At 36.4% G+C, this 18742-nt stretch overlaps 1 protein-coding gene across 1 annotated transcript; it reads right to left on the bottom strand.

Moving 5' to 3' along the window:
• Positions 1-6055: 6055 nt before the first annotated feature.
• On the bottom strand, positions 6056-13155 carry LOC114262725 (disease resistance protein RPM1-like). Its single transcript, XM_082901973.1, has 3 exons — positions 12411-13155; positions 7168-8769; positions 6056-6888 (listed from the first exon to the last, which is right to left on the bottom strand). The coding sequence occupies exons 1-3, from the start codon at positions 12944-12946 to the stop codon at positions 6231-6233; spliced, it is 2796 nt and encodes a 931-aa protein (XP_082758099.1). The 5' UTR covers positions 12947-13155; the 3' UTR covers positions 6056-6230.
• Positions 13156-18742: the final 5587 nt, after the last annotated feature.

Below are 18742 nucleotides of genomic sequence, written 5' to 3'. Positions count from 1 at the left end.
AGTCCGAGCGTACTATTCAGATCCTTGAGGATATGCTTCGAGGTTGTGTCCTTGACTTTAGTGGGATGTGGGAAAGACACTTGCCCTTGGTCGAGTTTGCCTACAACAACAGTTTTCAGTCTAGCATCGGTATGGCACCGTTTGAGGCCTTGTATGGCCGACCGTGTAGGTATCCAGTGTGTTGGGCCGAGGTCGGTGATGCACCTTTGTTGGGTCCGGAGTTGGTTAGGGAGACGACAGAGAAAGTTGAGCTTATCCGTAGGAGGCTTGTTACAGCCCAGAGTCGCCAAAAGAGTTATGCTGACCGTAGGAGGAGGCCTTTGGCGTTTGAGGTAGGTGATCATGTTTTCTTGAAAATATCACATAAGCGAGGTTTGATGAGGTTTGGGAAGAGTGGGAAGTTATCCCCTTGGTTTATCGGTCCCTTTGAGATCCTTGAGAGGATTGGGGAGGTTGCTTATCGTTTAGCTTTACCACCGCAGTTGTCCGGAGTGCATGACGTGTTTCATGTGAGTATGCTTCGGAAGTATGAGCCGGATCCATCCCATGTGTTAGATTGGACCGACTTAGAGGTAGATGAGGATGCCTCGTATGAAGAGAGACCGGTTCAGGTCTTGGATAGGCAGGATCAAGTCCTGTGTGGCAAGACCATTCCTTTGGTAAAGATTTTGTGGAAACATCATGGAGTGGAGGAAGCCACTTGGGAACGTGAGTTGGAAGTCCACGAGCAATATCCGGACTTGTTTGTTGATGTGTAACCATGCATTGGTAATTTTGTAATATCGTTGAACTTTAAGAGCATTATATATGTCTTAAGTTGTAAAACATTGTGAATGTTTTGGTTAATGGAAATTTGTTATAACATTGCATATGTTCAATGTATTGTAGAAATGGAGATATATCATGAATGTTGAATATGATATAAAATTGTGAAACATGTATGTAGAAATTATTGAATTTCGGGAAAAGCGTGTTGTTGATACATATTGAGTTATGTGGTGAATTGCCTCTTGAATAGAGATGGAAAGACCGGTAATGGGTCGAATTGTTAAATTTCGCATTGTAAAAATGTTGGGAATTGAGAAAATCTTGTTTTTCAAAAACCTGTATTTAATTTTGGGCACGAAATTCTTTAAGGGGGGAAGGTTATGGCGATCCCAGTTTTCCCTTTCTGTATCCGTTGTATTCTGGACTTTGGTTCCGTGGAGTTGATAGTTGTATCTACCTTGTTGTCGTCCTTTGATTCCATTTGTTTGAGTTATAGGTTGTGTTGGGCTTGGTTGTTACAGGTTGGTAGAGCTTTGGCTCCCATTGTTGTTGCCCATTTTTTGTATGGTCCGCTCGAGTGGGTCATTCTGCGCTCGAGCGTGGTTTACACCCTTTCAGTATTTCGTGTCCCTGCAAAAACTTCTGCAGGTGTGTTTTCTACGCTCGAGCGGGCTTGTTGGAGCTCGAGCGAGTAGTTCTTTTTCTAAAAAGTCCTGGGAGATGAAAATCTACGCTCGAGCGGACTGGTTTTCGCGCTCGAGCAGATGTGCTTTATTCTTGTGTCTTGGCGCTCGAGTGGGCTTTCTTGCGCTCGAGCGGACCTAGTTTTTTGTTCTTGATGCTCGAGCGTAGTGTTTTCCGCTCGAGTGGGAATGTTGTATAACAGAGGGCAGCTGGGCATTTTTTAATCATTTTCTACACTTCCTCTCTCTCTCTCTTACTTTTCCAAAACGCCATTTGAAAGCTTCTCTCTCTAGAAACTCCCTTCTCTCTAGAGTTTGATCTAGTTAGAGTGCTTCCCTCCCCTTTGGCCGTTGTAAAAGTTGTGTTGATCGTCGAGGGCTTCGTTTTGATCCGTGGATCTTGGAGTTTGGAGCATTTTGGTTTTCTTCATCCTCTTCTCTTGGGCTCCGAATTTGAGGTAGGGATTCCTACTCACTCTTATGGTCTTTGACATAGATTTTTGGTTGTTTTGATAAAGTGTTGAAGTTGGGTAATTTTGGGACTTAGGGTTTCAAAATGTTAAAAGAGGGTTTTGTTAATTTGATTCTAAAATGTGTATTGTGGGTTTCAAAATAATGATATTGTTGTTGGTTGTTGATATATAGACCATTGGGTCAATATTGGGAAATGAGGTAGAAAACCCTAATTGGTTGTATAAATTAATTGGTATGATTAATTTGGGAAAATTGTGGTTATATGGAATTGAGTTGGAAATAATGAAATTGGCTCATTATATAGTAGAATAGTGGAGTTGGATTTATTAATCGCTCACTTTTGAAAACATTGGTATTTTATCTGTTGGAGCTTTTATTATCTGTTTAGAAATAATTGTTTGGGCTACCGATGGAGGGTAGTTTTGATTGTTGTAGACAATGCATGATGATTAGGCAAACTAAAACTAATCAAATGGATATGTCATAGAGTATAACGGTTGATAGAATACATTAACGTTATGTATTGATTGATTGTGTATATGACCTATGTGTATATACGTTGTGTGTGGGGGAGGAGATAGGGAATGTACTCCACGGTTTAGGGAAAGATAGGGGATGGACCTCTAAACCGGATGTTGTTTGGGAGGAGATAGGGGATGGACTCCACTGATACAGCTCATATGCTTGTCAGTTAACGTGTTGATACAGCTCATATGCTTATCTTTGGAAGTGTTGATATAGCTAATATGCTTATCTGTTGAGATGTGGATACAGCTTGTATGCTTATCTGTTGAGATGTTGATACAAGTAGTAGGTTTATCTATTGTAAAATGGGAAACATTTAATATGAGTCACTGTCTCATACAAGTGGTTGGCCAAGTTCTGAGCCGTTGATGCAAATTGTGAAATTGATAAGAAATGGAAAATGAAATAAAACGTGAACACAGTGGTCATGAAATGGAAATGGGTTATGAATTGGTTTATGGAAATTGAACATTTATCAATTGCTAATGTCTTAGTTATTGCTCATACTGTGTTTAGCATATCTCTACTGGGCGTTGGCTCACCCTTTATGGGACATTATTTTCAAGTACAGATAATATGCCACCTCCAAGGACATAGCTTGGATGATGATGAGAGTTGAAGACTCTTTTTGCTTATTTTGTTTGTATTACATGTATATCAAGCCAAGGGCTTATTTTGTATAGAGTTAGTACTCTTCTTTTGTGTAACCAAGTGTTGACTTGGAAAGCTGTATGCCCATAGGGCATTTGCTTTTGTTGTTAACATGTAATACTGTTGTAAGAACTACTCTGATGAATAGAAATGGTTAGTTTCTTTTATATCAATGCATGTCTAAAGTGATAGGTTTTATGTATTATTTTGAGGGCGTTACAAATGTGAATGTTCACATCATCTATGTTTACAAAATCAATTCCAAAAACAACAACAGTTATAGGGCAGTGTAAATGTTTACATCGGTGATCACATTATGATTGAAAAGCAGAAGGTGGAATGGTATTGCTTACTTTTGTTCCTCATGGTGGGTGGGTATGGACCACACTCAGTCGATGAGATAAACTCAGTCTACCGACGGAAATTTTGGAACGACGAAGCACCCTCCTTCCGATGTAAACCTTCGCATCGATGAGATGAAGAGGAATCTGGGGTCGACGGTGGACAGTGGACGACGACGATGGTGAGGCGATGTGAATCTAGGGTTACAGTGAGGCGGTGTGAATCTGGGGTCGACGATCAGTTTTTGTTTTGAAAATTTTGTGGATTGAATAGTTGGAATGGGAATGGGTTTTCAGAATCAATTAGACGCGGGAGAGGCGGAGGAGGGTTATTTCGTCGTTTTACAATTAATGGACCTAATGGAATATTCAAAAATAGTTTGGATTTTATGGAATAAAACAGTTACAAATAGGATTTATCAAAAAAGAGTCCTATTTTTTTTTTTTAACTTTTTTTTATTAACTGTTTAGCATAAAAAAATTTGACTCCAGTTTTTTTGGCACCTTTATAAATTTGCTTATAAGACTATTTTCTTAAAGAAAAAAAAAATAGAGATTATTTGAATACAGTGACTTTTCGTCAAAAAGATCACCTTTAATCACTTATAAAAACTAGAAAAACTAACAAACTTAAGAATATACTAAATGGATCAATTTTTGGGCCCATTGTTTTAATCTTTTTTTTTGGAGTTCCAAAGCAACGGCATTGCCGGCTTTCTTGCCAAAGTTGGCTCTGTCGAACACCCACTCCAATCTACTTTATTGAACATTCAATCCATAACCCAAGAATTTTTAAAACAATAATGGTATGGTTACCATTTTTTCTTACAATAATTTATTTATTGCCTTATTTGTAAATAGTAATATCAACGGTGTTACATCTCTTAATTAAGATTTTTCAATTTCACCCTTTAATGATGTGGCTAAGATTTATGTGAAGTGGTCTCACATTTCTCTCTCTCATCTTTAACCCCCAATTCCGCATTATTAATGGTAGAATTTGAGGGGCAAAATTAAGGAATGAATAATTTTTCTTACTAATAGAGTGTTGATACATGAGAATATAAATAAAATATAATAAGAAAATGTGGACATTAATGCTCTTAATATATAAGTAAATTACACTTTGCCTCCTTTATGTTTGATTATTTTTTCATTTTGGACCCTTAAATTTTATTTATTTTTCAATTTGACTCTTTATGTTTTAAATTTTTTCTAATTTACTCTAAAAACTAACTTATGTCCAAAAAAATGACGTATTGATATTCACGGAATATAAAAATATTTTATTATAGAAAACTCATCTCTGACACAAACTCAAATATTAATATAATAATATATTTTTATGTTATGTGGTAGTTAATGTGATATTTTATATCTAGTTTTAAACAGAAATTAGTTTTAGGAGTAAATTGAGAAAACCTTGAAATATGAAGGGCCAAAGTAAGAAAAATCAAACTTCAAGGACTAAAGTGAGAAAATAACCAAATATAAAAAGGGAAAAGTGTAATTTGTACTAATATATATATGGTTTAAGTGTGTATACATATAGATTCTTCTTTTGTTTTTGTTTATTCTCTCTAGTATATATAAATTTTTAAATAAGAATTCAATATAGAATATGGAATTAATTACACTTTTTACCCCTATAGTTTGACTTAAATTTCACTTTAGTACCTATAATTTTAATTTGCACAATTTGGCCCATACACTTTAAGCCTTGTTTTAATTTGGTTATTTCATCTAAATTGGATGTTAAAATTAATAATTTTGAGACATTTGTCAATATTTTAAGGTTTTGCTTTGGTTCTTCCATCTAAAGTAGAGATTAAAATAATAATTTTGAGATACTTCTTAATTTTCTAAGGTGTACGCGTAAACAAAATAAATTAACAATTTTGGACACTTGTTAATTTTACAAGGTTTCAATTTAGTTCTTTTGTCCAAATCGGAGATTAAAACTAATAATTTTTAGACACTTGTTAATTTTCTAACATGTACACGTAGATAAAATTAACAAAAATGTAGATAAAAGAACCAAATTGAAACTAGACTTAAAGTATAAGGATTAAATTGTTCAAATTAAAATTATAGAGACTAAAGTAAATTTTGTATCAACCTAGAGAGGTGAAGAATGTAATTAATCCTTTTCTTTATATGGATTTTGTTTCTTATCTTAAATCTTATGCCTATTTTGGTTCCCAATTTATTGACCATTCAAAATTTTATTTTATAACTTATTGCACAAATTAACTATAAAGAAATTAGACTTTTTTTTTTTTTTTTTGGGAGAGAAGAAATTAGACTTTACAAGAAAAAAAATGTTTCATTTTATCATACTAGTGATAAACACAAAATATATTTATATTAAAGTTTTTGTATCCACATTTTAAATTTTGAAATAATTATATCAATTAATTAGATTTTTTTTTTTTTTTATGTGATTTGAAAAGTCTAAATTAGTATATATATAAAATTTAAATTTTTGAATGCCTACCTGAAAATATATATATATATATATATATACATATATATCTCTTAGAATCGCCCCAGCAAACAAATAGAAGCTAAATAAGTAAAAATAAAGTACAATCAATTACTCTTGAAGCTAAATAAGTAAAAATAAAGTGCAATCAATTACTCTGGCCAATTATCATCTACATCAAGACGAAAATAAATCATCGTTACAATATGTAATAAAAATGGCAAAAAGGGAAAAAAAAATGGTTATTTACTATGACACTGATGCAATCTAGAGACAGCTCTTCTCCTTTCTCTTCTTCTCTCTTCATAAAAACTTTACTTTCCATTGATCATGTTCCCGATACCAAATTCTAACTTGAGGAATGTGCGCTATGTTTCTGTAATCCTCATCTTGTACTTCTCGATCTAACTTTGAAATCAATTTCTCAGACATTTCACAAAGCTCAAACGTTTGGAGGTTGGTTAGATGTTCGATGCCTGATGGGACCTCCTCCATCAATTCACTATTTCTGATTGTTAGATCTTGAAGGTGGGGCATTGCTCCCTCCTCCACTCTCACCCATCTCAATCCTTTTAATTTATAAAGATGCAAATATTTAAGCCTCTGAAATCCTCCTGCCTTGAAATGCAGTCCCTCCCCTTCGTATGCCTGTTCAAGTAAAAGCTCGGCCAAATTGGGTAATTCTTGTAGGGATTGCAAAGGATCATCCCTTAACTTGCTCCACCGCAAATGTAATGCATTAAGGCAATGGAGAGAAGGTATCCAGTGCAGAAACTTCTCCAAACGTCCGGTCAAGTTTAATCGTCGAAGAAATGGAGGAACTGGAGACAAAGATTGTAAATCAAGGATCTCATCCTCTTTTGTTGAAATTATATCTAATCTGCGAAGATTGCTGAGGTTTTCAATGGAAGAGCACAGAGTCACCCCATCTTCTCTTCTTAAATTCCCAATGTCCAACTCCCTTACGCTGTGTTTGGTTGGGGGATTTGGGAAGGGAAATTGAAAGGGAAATGGAAATGAAAGGAAAAGGAGAAAGAATTAATAGAATTCTAAATCCCAACTATGTTTGGTTGTGTTGGTTATAAAATAGAATTGATGTCCTAAAAGGTCTCCTATTTCTTTATTTATTTCTCACCCCCCTTCTTTTCCCATATAGTTTTTATTATAACCAAACATAAATAGGATTACATTTCTCATTCCTTTTCCAAATCCCACCCCAAAAACCCCAACCAAACACAGCATTAGTTGGGTTAGCCTCCCCAGCTCTTTCACTATACTAACCCCACCTTCACTTCTTTGGTCTGCCTCTATCATCACCAGCACTTGTAGTGATTGCAAGCTTCCTATCTGAGATGGAGCTTTAAAGCCACGCATATCTCCAAATTCAAAATAAATGATTCTTGATTTCAAATGATATGATATGAGATTGCGCAATTTTTGAAGGTGTAGGATTTCATCAGGCAACTCAGTCACATAGGTTCTTGCTAGATCTAATGTCTCCAAGTTCTTAAGCTTCCCAATCAACTTTGGGACCATCTTCACATTTGTATCCCTCAAGCCAAGGTACCTGAGATGGATCAGTTTAAAAACTTCATTTGGTATAGTCTCTAATGGAGTACCTTCCAAATCTAACACATTTAGCAACCTCGAACCACGTCTAAACAACTCACGCAACGATACAATAGGCAATGAATGCATCGGTCCCCACACAAACAGAGAACGAAGTTGAGAAGAACACTTGCTATATTCCACATTATCCGAGGTGCTTCGGATCAATAGGCGGCGGACCTTCTCCGACAACCTTGAGCCCTGTCTGCAAATTGTTGTTACAATGTTTTGCTCTCTTGCCTTTGAAACAATAATTTCACGCATCAGGTCGTGAATGTGGAAATGAGAAGGCCTTCCATCTAGAAATCTATATCCCACTTGAATCAAGCTCCTATTGAATAGCTCATTGAGGTGGCCATTTGCAACTTCTTCTATTGTCTTCCCCTCAATAGCATTCACAAATCCTTCTGCTGTCCAAAGTCGAATTACTTCTTCGCACCATATCTCTTGATCCTCCAGGAAAATGCTCAAGTACAAGAAACAAATCTTCAAATAATAAGGCAGATCATTGTAACTGAGAAAGAGCGCTTTTTTCATACTCTCTAGTTTGTCATTGCCCTCTAATTCAGCACCAAGGCTGCGATAAAGCATTTCCCATTCTTCTATTCTGTTCCAGTCCTTCGTAGCCAAAACACCACTTATCGCTACAATTGCAAGCGGCAATCCCTCGCATCTTTTTAAGATTCGAAGAGAAATTTGCTTCAAGTTTGGAGGGCATAAGTTCCCCCGAAAAGTCTTGTTGCAAAATAGCGTCCAAGACTCCTCTTGGGACAACGGCATCAAGTCATAAACATGACCATTAGTTTCGCAACAGGTAGAAGCTATATGGGTGAAACGAGTTGTGAGAATGACACGGCTACCACAATTGTTGTCAGGCAGCACATATTTGATAGCCTCCCAAGCATTGACATTCCAAACATCATCAAAAACAACCACGTACCTCCTTTGCTGCAGAAAATCATTAGCCAGACATTTTAGCCTATTGATGCTCATAGTTTCAACTCCAACAGGGACTGGTTGCATGATTTCTTTAAAGAGTTGTTGAATCATGTCCTTCAGAAGATCCTCAGCCGTGAATGACTCGGAAACAGTGAGCCAAGCATGGCTGTCAAAATGTTTCTTCACCGTTGCATCATCGTAGACTTTTTTAACCAGGGTGGTTTTGCCTAAGCCCCCCATTCCCACCACAGAAACTGCTCTCAACCCAGAGTCCTGTTGGATCATCCCATGTGAGCTCCCATTGGAGAACCCACTTTCTCCACCCAATGGAAGTGGCTCTCCCACTCTACCAACCCCACTAGAGAGTGGAAGAGGGTAGGTGGTGACCAATGAGGCTCTCCCTCTTTGGTGTATAAATAGAGGTTGAGGGCAGAGTTGAAATCATCAGAAATTGAGTGTGAGAGCTGTGAGTTGAGTGAGTTTTATCTCCTCCTCTGTAATTGTATTTTTGCTCCATTTTAGTGATAATTCTCATTTCTGTCCGTGGATGTAGGCATTGGGCCGAACCACGTAAATATTGTGTTCTCTGTGTGTGTGAGATAATTTTCTGGGTGTCTTTGATCCTAACAAAGTGGTATCAGAGCCAAGTTGTACGTTTTTCGGAAAAACAGAGCGTTGTTTCGAAACTGCCCAGAAATCGTATTGCTCGAAATCAGATTTTGAGCATACTAGGAGCAAGGGCTCGACGAGAGGAGTCCAGAAACATAAAGCACACACCCAACGGAGGCCGGACGCGCCCTCACGCGCCCCTGGAAGTTGGCGCGTGAGTCCCACTCTCGCCACGCGCCACCACGCGCCGATCAGGCAGACGGCGCGTGATCCCACTCTCACCCACGCGCCCCACGCGCGGACGAAGGAAGAAGACGCGTGATCTCACGCGTGACACGCGCCGCACGCGCGCGCACCAAGCCGCTCGAGCCGGAGCCGCGTTGACCGAGCCCGAGCCGCTGACCGAGCCGCTGACTGAGCCGCTGACGTCAGCCAGACGCCAGCCGAACCGGAGAAAAATCTGGTGCTTCTGAGGCGCACCAGATTCTGCCGATCTGAACCGTTAAAATTGTTTTGGCTTGATCTAAGCCATTTGAGGTCCGATTTGGGTGAGCCAATAGTGTTTTCAAACTATTTGGAATATTTCGGACACATCCGTACGGTCAGATTTTGCAAATAAACTTTCAAAAATTTGCAGTTTTTATTTTGGCAATCCGAAGTGCTTTTCCGGCTAATTTGAGTAGTCCGGACTTCACAGCAAAGCCTGTTTTTCAAACAGAGATTATTTTCTAGATGATGGGGGAATCCACATCAGTTTCAGGGCCGATGATTCGGTTGAACGCTTCTAATTATGCGATATGGAAGCCGCGGATGGAGGACATCCTGTATTGTAGAGATTTGTTTGATCCTATAGCGCTAAAGGGGGTCAAACCAAATGGAGACAAGGATGTGGACTGGATAAAAAATAACCGGAAGACTGTCGGTCAAATCAGACAGTGGATTGACCACAGTGTGTTCCACCATGTTGCCCAAGAGACAGACGCCTATGCCCTATGGATGAAATTGGAGGGCATGTACCAGTCCAAGACCGCACGGAACAAAGCCTTGATAATGAGAAGGCTTATAAACCTGAAGCTGAAGAATGGTGTGTCTGTTGCTGAACACACCAGTGAATTCCACAGCCTTGTGAACCAGCTTGCATCTATCAAAATGGAGTTGGAGGATGAGATGCAAGCATTATTATTACTCAGTTCCTTACCAGACAGCTGGGAGACGTTGGTGGTTTCTCTCAGTAATTCTGCACCCGAAGGGAAGCTGACCATGGGGATGGTCACAGACGCCTTATTCAACGAGGAGGCAAGGAAGAAAGAGATGGACGGAGAGCAGTCTCATGCCCTTGTCACAGAAAGTAGAGGCAGAGATAGAGAAAGGGGCAGAGGTTGAGGAAGAAGTAAAAGCAGAGGGCGTTCACAGTCCAGACAGGACAACACGAGGAGGTGTTTTTACTGTGATCAAGAGGATCACGTAATAAGAGATTGCCCGGAGAAGAAGGCGGACAGACAAGCCAAAGAGAAGGCTAAGGGACACGGAGGTCCCTCAACTACAGCAGTTGCAGTGCATTCCTCTGACGATGAAGAGGTGATGCTTACAGTCTCGTCAGAGTTGAAAACACCCGGCTGGATTTTGGATTCAGGGTGTACGTTCCACATATGTGCGGATAGGAAGCTTTTCTCCACTTACCGAAGAGTCAGCGGTAGCATTATCCGGATGGCCAACAACACAGTGAACAGAGTTGTCGGCATAGGGACAGTGCGATTCCTTACTAAGGATGGAAGAAAAGTAATTTTATCTGAGGTCCGACATGTGCCAGGAGTACGGAGGAATCTAATCTCCCTGAGTATGCTAGATCTAAAAGGAAATTGTTTCTCATCTAGTGGCGGGGTTCTTCATGTACGTAGTGGTGATAGAGAAATGTTGCAAGGCAAATTGTGCAACAAACTGTACAGACTGGAAGGAGAAGTTTTGACAAAGATGAGTGTTGTCAAATGCCAGTCGAAGGGTACAAAGAGAGAACATACGCAACCAAAGCGTATGATTGAGCAAGGCTTTCATCAGGAATGGCGAAAACGGTGCACGGGAACGCAAGGAGGCAGTTCAAAGGTGCACAGAGCTGAGCCAGTGAAGCCAATCTTGAAGAAAGTTCAGAGCAAAGAAACCAAGTCTGTAGAGACTATGCCAGTGAAGAAGAGAGTTTCTTTTGCTTCCGTGTTAGAGACATTTTGCAACCTCTCAAAAGATGCATGGAAAGGAGGGATGCAATCTCGAGTCGCAAAGTGAGCGTTGCAATGCACTCCAATAAGGGGGTGCGAGCACTATGCACGGAGTTGCATAGTGATAACTTGTACAGACCGATGGAAGTTGTCTTGGCAGAAGGGCTAACTGTCAAACATCAGTACGGACGTACAAGTGAGACAGAACCGAACATCAGGGATTGCAGCACAGACAACGGGCGTATGAGATCGCTGGGAAGTTGTTCTGAAGTGCAGAAAGCAAAGGCTGGTTGTTCAGAAATAAGCTCCGAGCAAGGAAAATTGAGGATGTTGATATGTCAAACTCTGAAGTTTTCTAGTTGCTCCAGTGTTCATCATGCAAGGAGTTGCACGGTAATGCAAGGGTATCCCGAGCAGGGGGTGCAGGACATCCAATCAGGGGGTGTCAAGATATCTTGGTTGCGCAAGTTCAAGCATAGCAAGTGAAGACATCCGAGACAGGAAGCGTAGAAGAGATCTGAGGGAGATAGGAGCAGAGGCTCTCTCCAAATCAGAGAGTGGTATGAGTTGAGTTGAGGATGTAGGATTCCCTCCTCCTCTTGTATCTCTGGTGTATTATCTCTAGCTTTCAGGGGATGCAATGTCTCAGTGAGGAGATGAAGATTCTGTTGGTCTTTTGGGCGTGACAAGATTAGCAGCAGTGTGTGGACTGGATCACCTCACATGAGTTGAGGGGGTGATTTGTTGGATCATCCCATGTGAGCTCCCATTGGAGAACCCACTTTCTCCACCCAATGGAAGTGGCTCTCCCACTCTACCAACCCCACTAGAGAGTGGAAGAGGGTAGGTGGTGACCAATGAGGCTCTCCCTCTTTGGTGTATAAATAGAGGTTGAGGGCAGAGTTGAAATCATCAGAAATTGAGTGTGAGAGCTGTGAGTTGAGTGAGTTTTATCTCCTCCTCTGTAATTGTATTTTTGCTCCATTTTAGTGATAATTCTCATTTCTGTCCGTGGATGTAGGCATTGGGCCGAACCACGTAAATATTGTGTTCTCTGTGTGTGTGAGATAATTTTCTGGGTGTCTTTGATCCTAACAAGTCCCCCTCGACTAGCCACTCCATCAGTTGTCTTTTGGGCTTTTCAATGCCCACTAGCTTTGCTTCTTCGAGTAGAAGTGCATCGCCACGATAGTCATACCATGAATTCTTAACAACATTGGACCTTGAGCCTTGCTGTAGTATACCATATTTATCATGGTATCTTTTATGTCCCTCGGAAATATTGATGACCCTCGACTTGATTCTTTGTATTTCAGAAGCAATTTGGTGGCGAGCTATTAAAGTCTTGGCAAAGTGGAAAGACTTACGAAGGAAACCACCAAATCCATCGCCGTGATGTTGTGCAAGGTGAAGCTTGAATTTGTCAAGAACATATTCAGTGTCATAAGCAGTATCTCGAACTTGTTTGACCCAAACTTTCAGTTCGGGGTCCCTTTCTTCCGTAGCATCAGCAACTCTAAGGAAAGCCGACATGCGCTCGAATTCATCTTTGATGTCTTCCATTGCTTCCCGAACTCCACCCAACAAATTCACCTCTCCCTGAAGGAAGGGTGCAAAGCTGGCTAGAAGATGGAACACTGCAGTTTCAGCCATTTTCTGTTTTGTGTGTGTTTGTTGGCAGTAGTAGGCTTTGTGTTTGAGGGGATAATTAGGAGGAAATGGTTTTCTGAATTGAGTTTCAAAACCGGGAATTTGTAATGCTCAAAAACTCAACTGAGGTTTGAGTCATATGATATGTGTGCCAATGCAGGAGTAAATTTATGGTAGCTATCAAATTAGCCATTTTTTATTTTATTTTATTTTTTGTGAAAACAGAGATGGATAAATTGATAATGTTAAAGTCTTTGATTGCGTGTAACCTTTGTTTTTTTCGTGAAAGTCACTGCTGGGAAATGAACACCCTTCAATGTTCATTATATGCATATATATTTAAAAGGAAAGATAATATAACTTTAATTTTTTAAATTATAATTAAAAAAATATCACAACTAAATAAAAAAAATGAGATATAATTAAAAAAATTATAAATCATAACTAAAATAATATCATAACTAAACAAAAAAAATTAGTCATAATTTAAAAAAAAAAAAACTTAATTAAGAATATATAATATACAGTAATTTTTTTTAAATGGATATTCGAATTTCCGGTCACTGCAAGATGCTAAGTCTTTGTTTGGAGCGGGAATGCTCCATGAGGGGATGTTTGTGGTTTAAGTGGTTTCCTTGGTCTTGTTTGGTGCACTTTATGAGTGTTATTTATATATATTTTTTAATGTTAAATTTTGATAATTTGTGTAAGTGAATAATTTATAAAATTAAAATAATTTAAATAAATTAAAAGATCTAATTATTAAAAAGTTGGGAAAGAATACTTTTAATTTCTATTCTCTCTTCTTTTGAAGGGATTCATGTAAGTCTTAAAAGCAATATTACACAGACTAATAAATTTAATAAGCTGCACTAAATAGGCAAATAATATATGGACAAATATTTAGGATGGAGAAAATGCTAAATAAAATAATAAAGTTAAAAAATGTTATACAAACAAATTTCATTTACAATTTTTTCTCATAGTATTTATCATATTAATAAATTAGGTCCTATTTTATATTCCAAAACTGCATGACATTTCATATTACAAAACTCCATCATATTAATAAATTAGGTCTCATTTCATACTACAAAGCTAGATTATCTTTCATATTCCAAAATTTTATTATTTCATGTCAAATCTTTTGATAATAAGGCAGATCATTGTAATTGAGAGATATTACTTTTTTCATACTCTCTTATTTATCATTGCTCGCTAATTCAGCACAAACATTGCGATAAAGCATTTCTCATTCATCTATTCTGCTCTTGTCCTTTGTAGCCAAAACACCACTTATCGCTACAATTGCAAGCGGCAATCCCTTGCATATTTTTAAGATTCGAAGAGAGATTTGCTTCAAGTGTGGAGGGCATAAGTCCCCCGGAAAAGTCTTGTTTGCAGCAGTAGGCTTTGTGTTTGAAGGGATAATTAAGAGGAAATGGTGAGGTGAACTGAGTTTTAAAACTGAGAATTCGTAATGCTCCAAGTCAACTGAGGTTTAGTGATCTATGGCAATGCAAGAGTAAATGCTTATTACAATAAAATCTATTTTTATTTATTTATTTATTTATTTTATTATAATATTTGAAAACAATTATTAGGCAAATTGCTTTTGTTTATTTCTTTGATGGCAACCATAGGACTCTTTCCAAGAAGTAACCAACCAACATACTATGATGATTTTGATATTGAATTATTGATATTCCCATAAGTCTTTGTTTGCACGTTACAAATACTACAAATATTATTTTTTTTCGTGGAAGTCATTATAGGATGCCCTATAAGTCTTTGTTTCAAGTGTGAATGCTCCAGGTGGTGACGTTTGTTGTTTAAGACCTTTTTTTTGTTTTACTATCAATATATTAATTGTTTCATTATGTGGGGAGAGTATTTTGTGAATGACAACACATGGCTAAGGTGACACTGAAATGTCAGTCGAGTTGCAACGTGGCTTGGTCACGCTGTCGAGATGATCTCGGATAGGCTAAGGTTATCTTCGGAGATACCGGAATCCGAGATATGTGAATAAGGTGCAAGAGTCTTAGAACGGGAGAGGATCTCAGTTTAGATAAAGATAAGGCTCAAGGAGAGTTTATCTCTATCTAGATGAGGGTCTAGAATGAGCATTGAGCCTTAGTCCATTAAAGTAAGGGTTCTAAAGGAATCGGGTCACTGCTGGTTATAAAAGCAAGACACCTTCGTGGGTCTAAGGTAAGCGTTTTCTTATAAGTTTAAGCACAATTTATTATTTGTTAAAGATATTGATTACTGACTTGATTATCGGAGTACCTCCGAGTGGACGAACCACTGTGGTATATTCTCATCTTCTTGTTACAGGTTGTTGGGCTTAGTATTCTCATCTTCTTGTTACAGGTTGTTGGACTTAATATATTCTGCCCGTACTCTTTAGCTGAGTTGCCCTTTTAATTGTGTGATCGAAAATCAACACCCATACATTATTAGTTATTTTCGAGTCTTTTCGTTGCATTTACTTAGGGCCCTACTCTCATTGGCAATAGGCAATAAAAAATTACTTGTCCATAATTTTATTCTTGTGTTAAAGTCAGGGCCGGCTTAAAGCCGAAGCGAGTGAAACTTGCGCTTTAGGCCCCTACTTGATAAAAAATCCCATTTTCCCAAAATTTCTCAAGGCCCCATTGAAAAGTTATAAGATAATTTTATTAAAGAGTGGTCTAAATTTATTTATTAACTCTTTTGAAATGGTTTTCTATTTTCTTAACAAGTATTTGTCATAAAAAATTTATAATTATTTTAAATTGAGAAAAATTTTATGTTATTGGATTTTTTTCACTAGATTGTGTCACCACTTATATGGACATTTATGATTGATTTTCTTATTTAGAGATATAATTATTAAGAAATTAATAAAAACGATACTATCATGCCATATATCTAGTGATATAATGGTGACAAAATAACGTGATATATAGCAGTCTTCTTCTAAATTTTCTCAACTAATGTTATTAAGATATTTTTGGGTAAGTAATGTTATTAAGACACTTCTTAACAAGAATTGTTTTTATTTTTTTATAACACCTACTTTGAAAAGGGCCTCACACAACCCAAAAAAAAAAATTGTATCTACTCACAAGCGTAATATCCACAGATTTAGAAAATGCATCTATCCATTTAGTTTATAAATGAAAAGTACCTATTCTACTTTAAAATGTTCCCTTTATTAAATTAGAAAAAAAAAAAACTCTACATATTTTGAAAATATCTCATCTATAATTATAAAAAGACTCACTTTAATATTTAAAAAAAAAATTCCACTAATTTAGACTAGGTTGAGGTTTAGCCTTCAACTTTTTTTCTCCTTAGCATAGACTTCATTTTAAATATGTAAGATCTAATTACTGGATAACTTATGGCAATTTTCATTCCTTTTTGTTTTATAACCCTTACAAAAAAATTTATAAAAAAAAATTCAAAATTAATAATATTATTTGAATTTATATTTTTATATTAAAAATCTCTTAATAATATTTTATTTTATATTCTTTATAATTCCTTCTTCTTAAATGAAGTATTATATAAATTAATATATTATATAAAATTTTCTTACTTAACTGATGATATGAAACTATTATATTATGAAATAGATACAATTAAGTGAATATTATATGAATTAATATATTATACAAATTTTTCTTATTCAACCAATGAGGTGAAGTTATTATCACGTGAAGTTATTATATTATGAAATAGATAAGATTAATAAGGTGAATCTATTATCGTGGAATAGATACGGCTTCTCACTTTTAATTTGGGGAGAGATTTCTTTTCGGTTCAGATAGTGGGCCGGAGCGTACTGTTAATTTTGTGAGATTTATCACGTGTTCTATTTTGATAATTTAAATTGTCAATGTGTATAATTTGTCGAATATTTTATATCTGTAAAAAATTCCGTTGATCGAATATCAGTAGCTCCTTGATCGAAATATATTTTTGTGAATGGTAAATATAATTTTAATAATAAATTGTTAACAAATGTATGTTCCGATTAAGGGGCCATTAATATCCAATTGACGTGACTTTTTACAGATATAAAATACTCAACAAGCTCTACACATTAAACGATTCGAATTATCAAAATAGGACCTGTAATAAGTCCCATAAACCTAACAATATATTCCAGTGTATTATGTGGATTGAAACGAAGCCATCTCCTAATTTTATTATTACATGTTACATCAACAAATATAAAAAAATAATTTTGAAACTTTTTAGTTTATGTAGAATTTTCAATGTCAGTAAATGTCTGTCCGTCACTCCAAAAAGTTAATGACAAATGAAAAAAGACAAAGCAAAATTAAATAAAACAATACCACGCAGATTCCATCCACACATAAGTGAATATACTATTACCAATAATGTTTGAGAGTTTTAATTTGAGAGTTCTAATAAAATCTTAATGATATTGAGAGTGCCTATGTGATGTGGGACTCTCTTTTTCTTCCATCTAATTAGAACTTCCATTAGAGTTACTATTTTTAAGTTATGTAACACTACTCATACTATTACTAACTATTAAGATATGCGACAAGATTGAGAGTTCTAATTTAAGAGGTCTAAAAGAAATCTCTAATTAAGTGGCATTTCACCTCCTTATCTATGAACTTGGGGGTGCTGCGTCACAGCAGCAATTTGTTGTGCTTTCGTGGAGGTTCTTTCGAGTCTTTTTTGATGATTTGAACCGTTCATATTATAGGGTTTGTTAAATAGACCATCCATGCAAAAAAATCAAATTGATTGGAAATCTATAACTTTATAAGAAGAGTACATTTGTTTTTTTAAAAAAAATAAACGGTTAACATTATCTTGATAATTTTTGTAAAACAATTTGAATCTAATCATAAGGTTACGGATTTCTGATTAACTTGATTTTTTTTATGGATGATATACTCGACGAATCTTACAATATAACGGTTCGGATCATCAAAAAAGACTCCAAAAAAAGTCCCCATGGGCTCACAGCAGATCGCAGCAGCCCCAGGTCCTCTTCTCTATATCATCTTTTCATTTATTATCTCACTCATCTTTTTATTCAACTTAACTTTCATAAATTATAAAGTGACTCTAAAATTTTAGTTTAAGTGACTTTAAAATTTTAGTATAATTTTATAATTAAACATTTAAGGCAAATTATAAATACATTCCTTCAGATTTGCTTAAAATATAGATTGTCTTCTGTGGTTTGAAAAAATATAAATACCCACTTATTAGAATTTTTTATTTAACAGAATTAACTAAAAAAATGAAATTCATAAATTGCCCTCCTATACAATAATAAAATTACCTAAATTATTAATTAAAACATATTTTTAACGTCATTAAAAACTGTTAATTGACTTGATGATTTATTTATAAAATTAGAAATCTCAGGGGATGGAATGTAATTTTTAAAACCACAGGGATCGATTCGTATTTTAATCAAATCTCAGAAGATGTATTTGTAATCTACCCAAATTTTTAAGTTTAGTATAATTTTAGTTTTTACTTGTAAGATATTGTGAGACTTTCAATCTTGATATCAGATCCAATCTTGAAAAAATTTTAATATTAGATGCAAGTTATAATAAATGTAAAAAAATTTATACATCTTGTACAGGAAAGAAATAAACTTTCTCGTATAATCCTGTTGACCAAGTCTGCTCCTCCATACGTCGTCGCTTTTCCACCTGAAAACACAAACGTGAGCTAGCCGGCGGGTGTGTGCCGGAAACCTCTCCGATGCCTAAGTCAGTAAACTTGACAAATAGACAAAGCTCTGAG

This window comes from Camellia sinensis, chromosome 13 (assembly GCF_055761805.1).
Source record: "Camellia sinensis isolate YWXY chromosome 13, ASM5576180v1, whole genome shotgun sequence".
NCBI classification, from domain to species: Eukaryota; Viridiplantae; Streptophyta; class Magnoliopsida; order Ericales; family Theaceae; genus Camellia; species Camellia sinensis.
This window is presented reverse-complemented; position numbering and strand designations above follow the sequence as displayed.

Coding starts and splice junctions, on each gene's coding strand:
- LOC114262725 (XM_082901973.1), bottom strand. CDS start 12,946: ATGGCTGAAACTGCAGTGTTCCATCTTCTAGCCAGCTTTGCACCCTTC. Junction 8,770..12,410: donor CCCAAAAGACAACTGATGGA/GTGGCTAGTCGA, acceptor CTCCAATGGGAG/CTCACATGGGATGATCCAAC. Junction 6,889..7,167: donor GGGAGGCTAACCCAACTAAT/GCTGTGTTTGGT, acceptor ACACAGCGTAAG/GGAGTTGGACATTGGGAATT.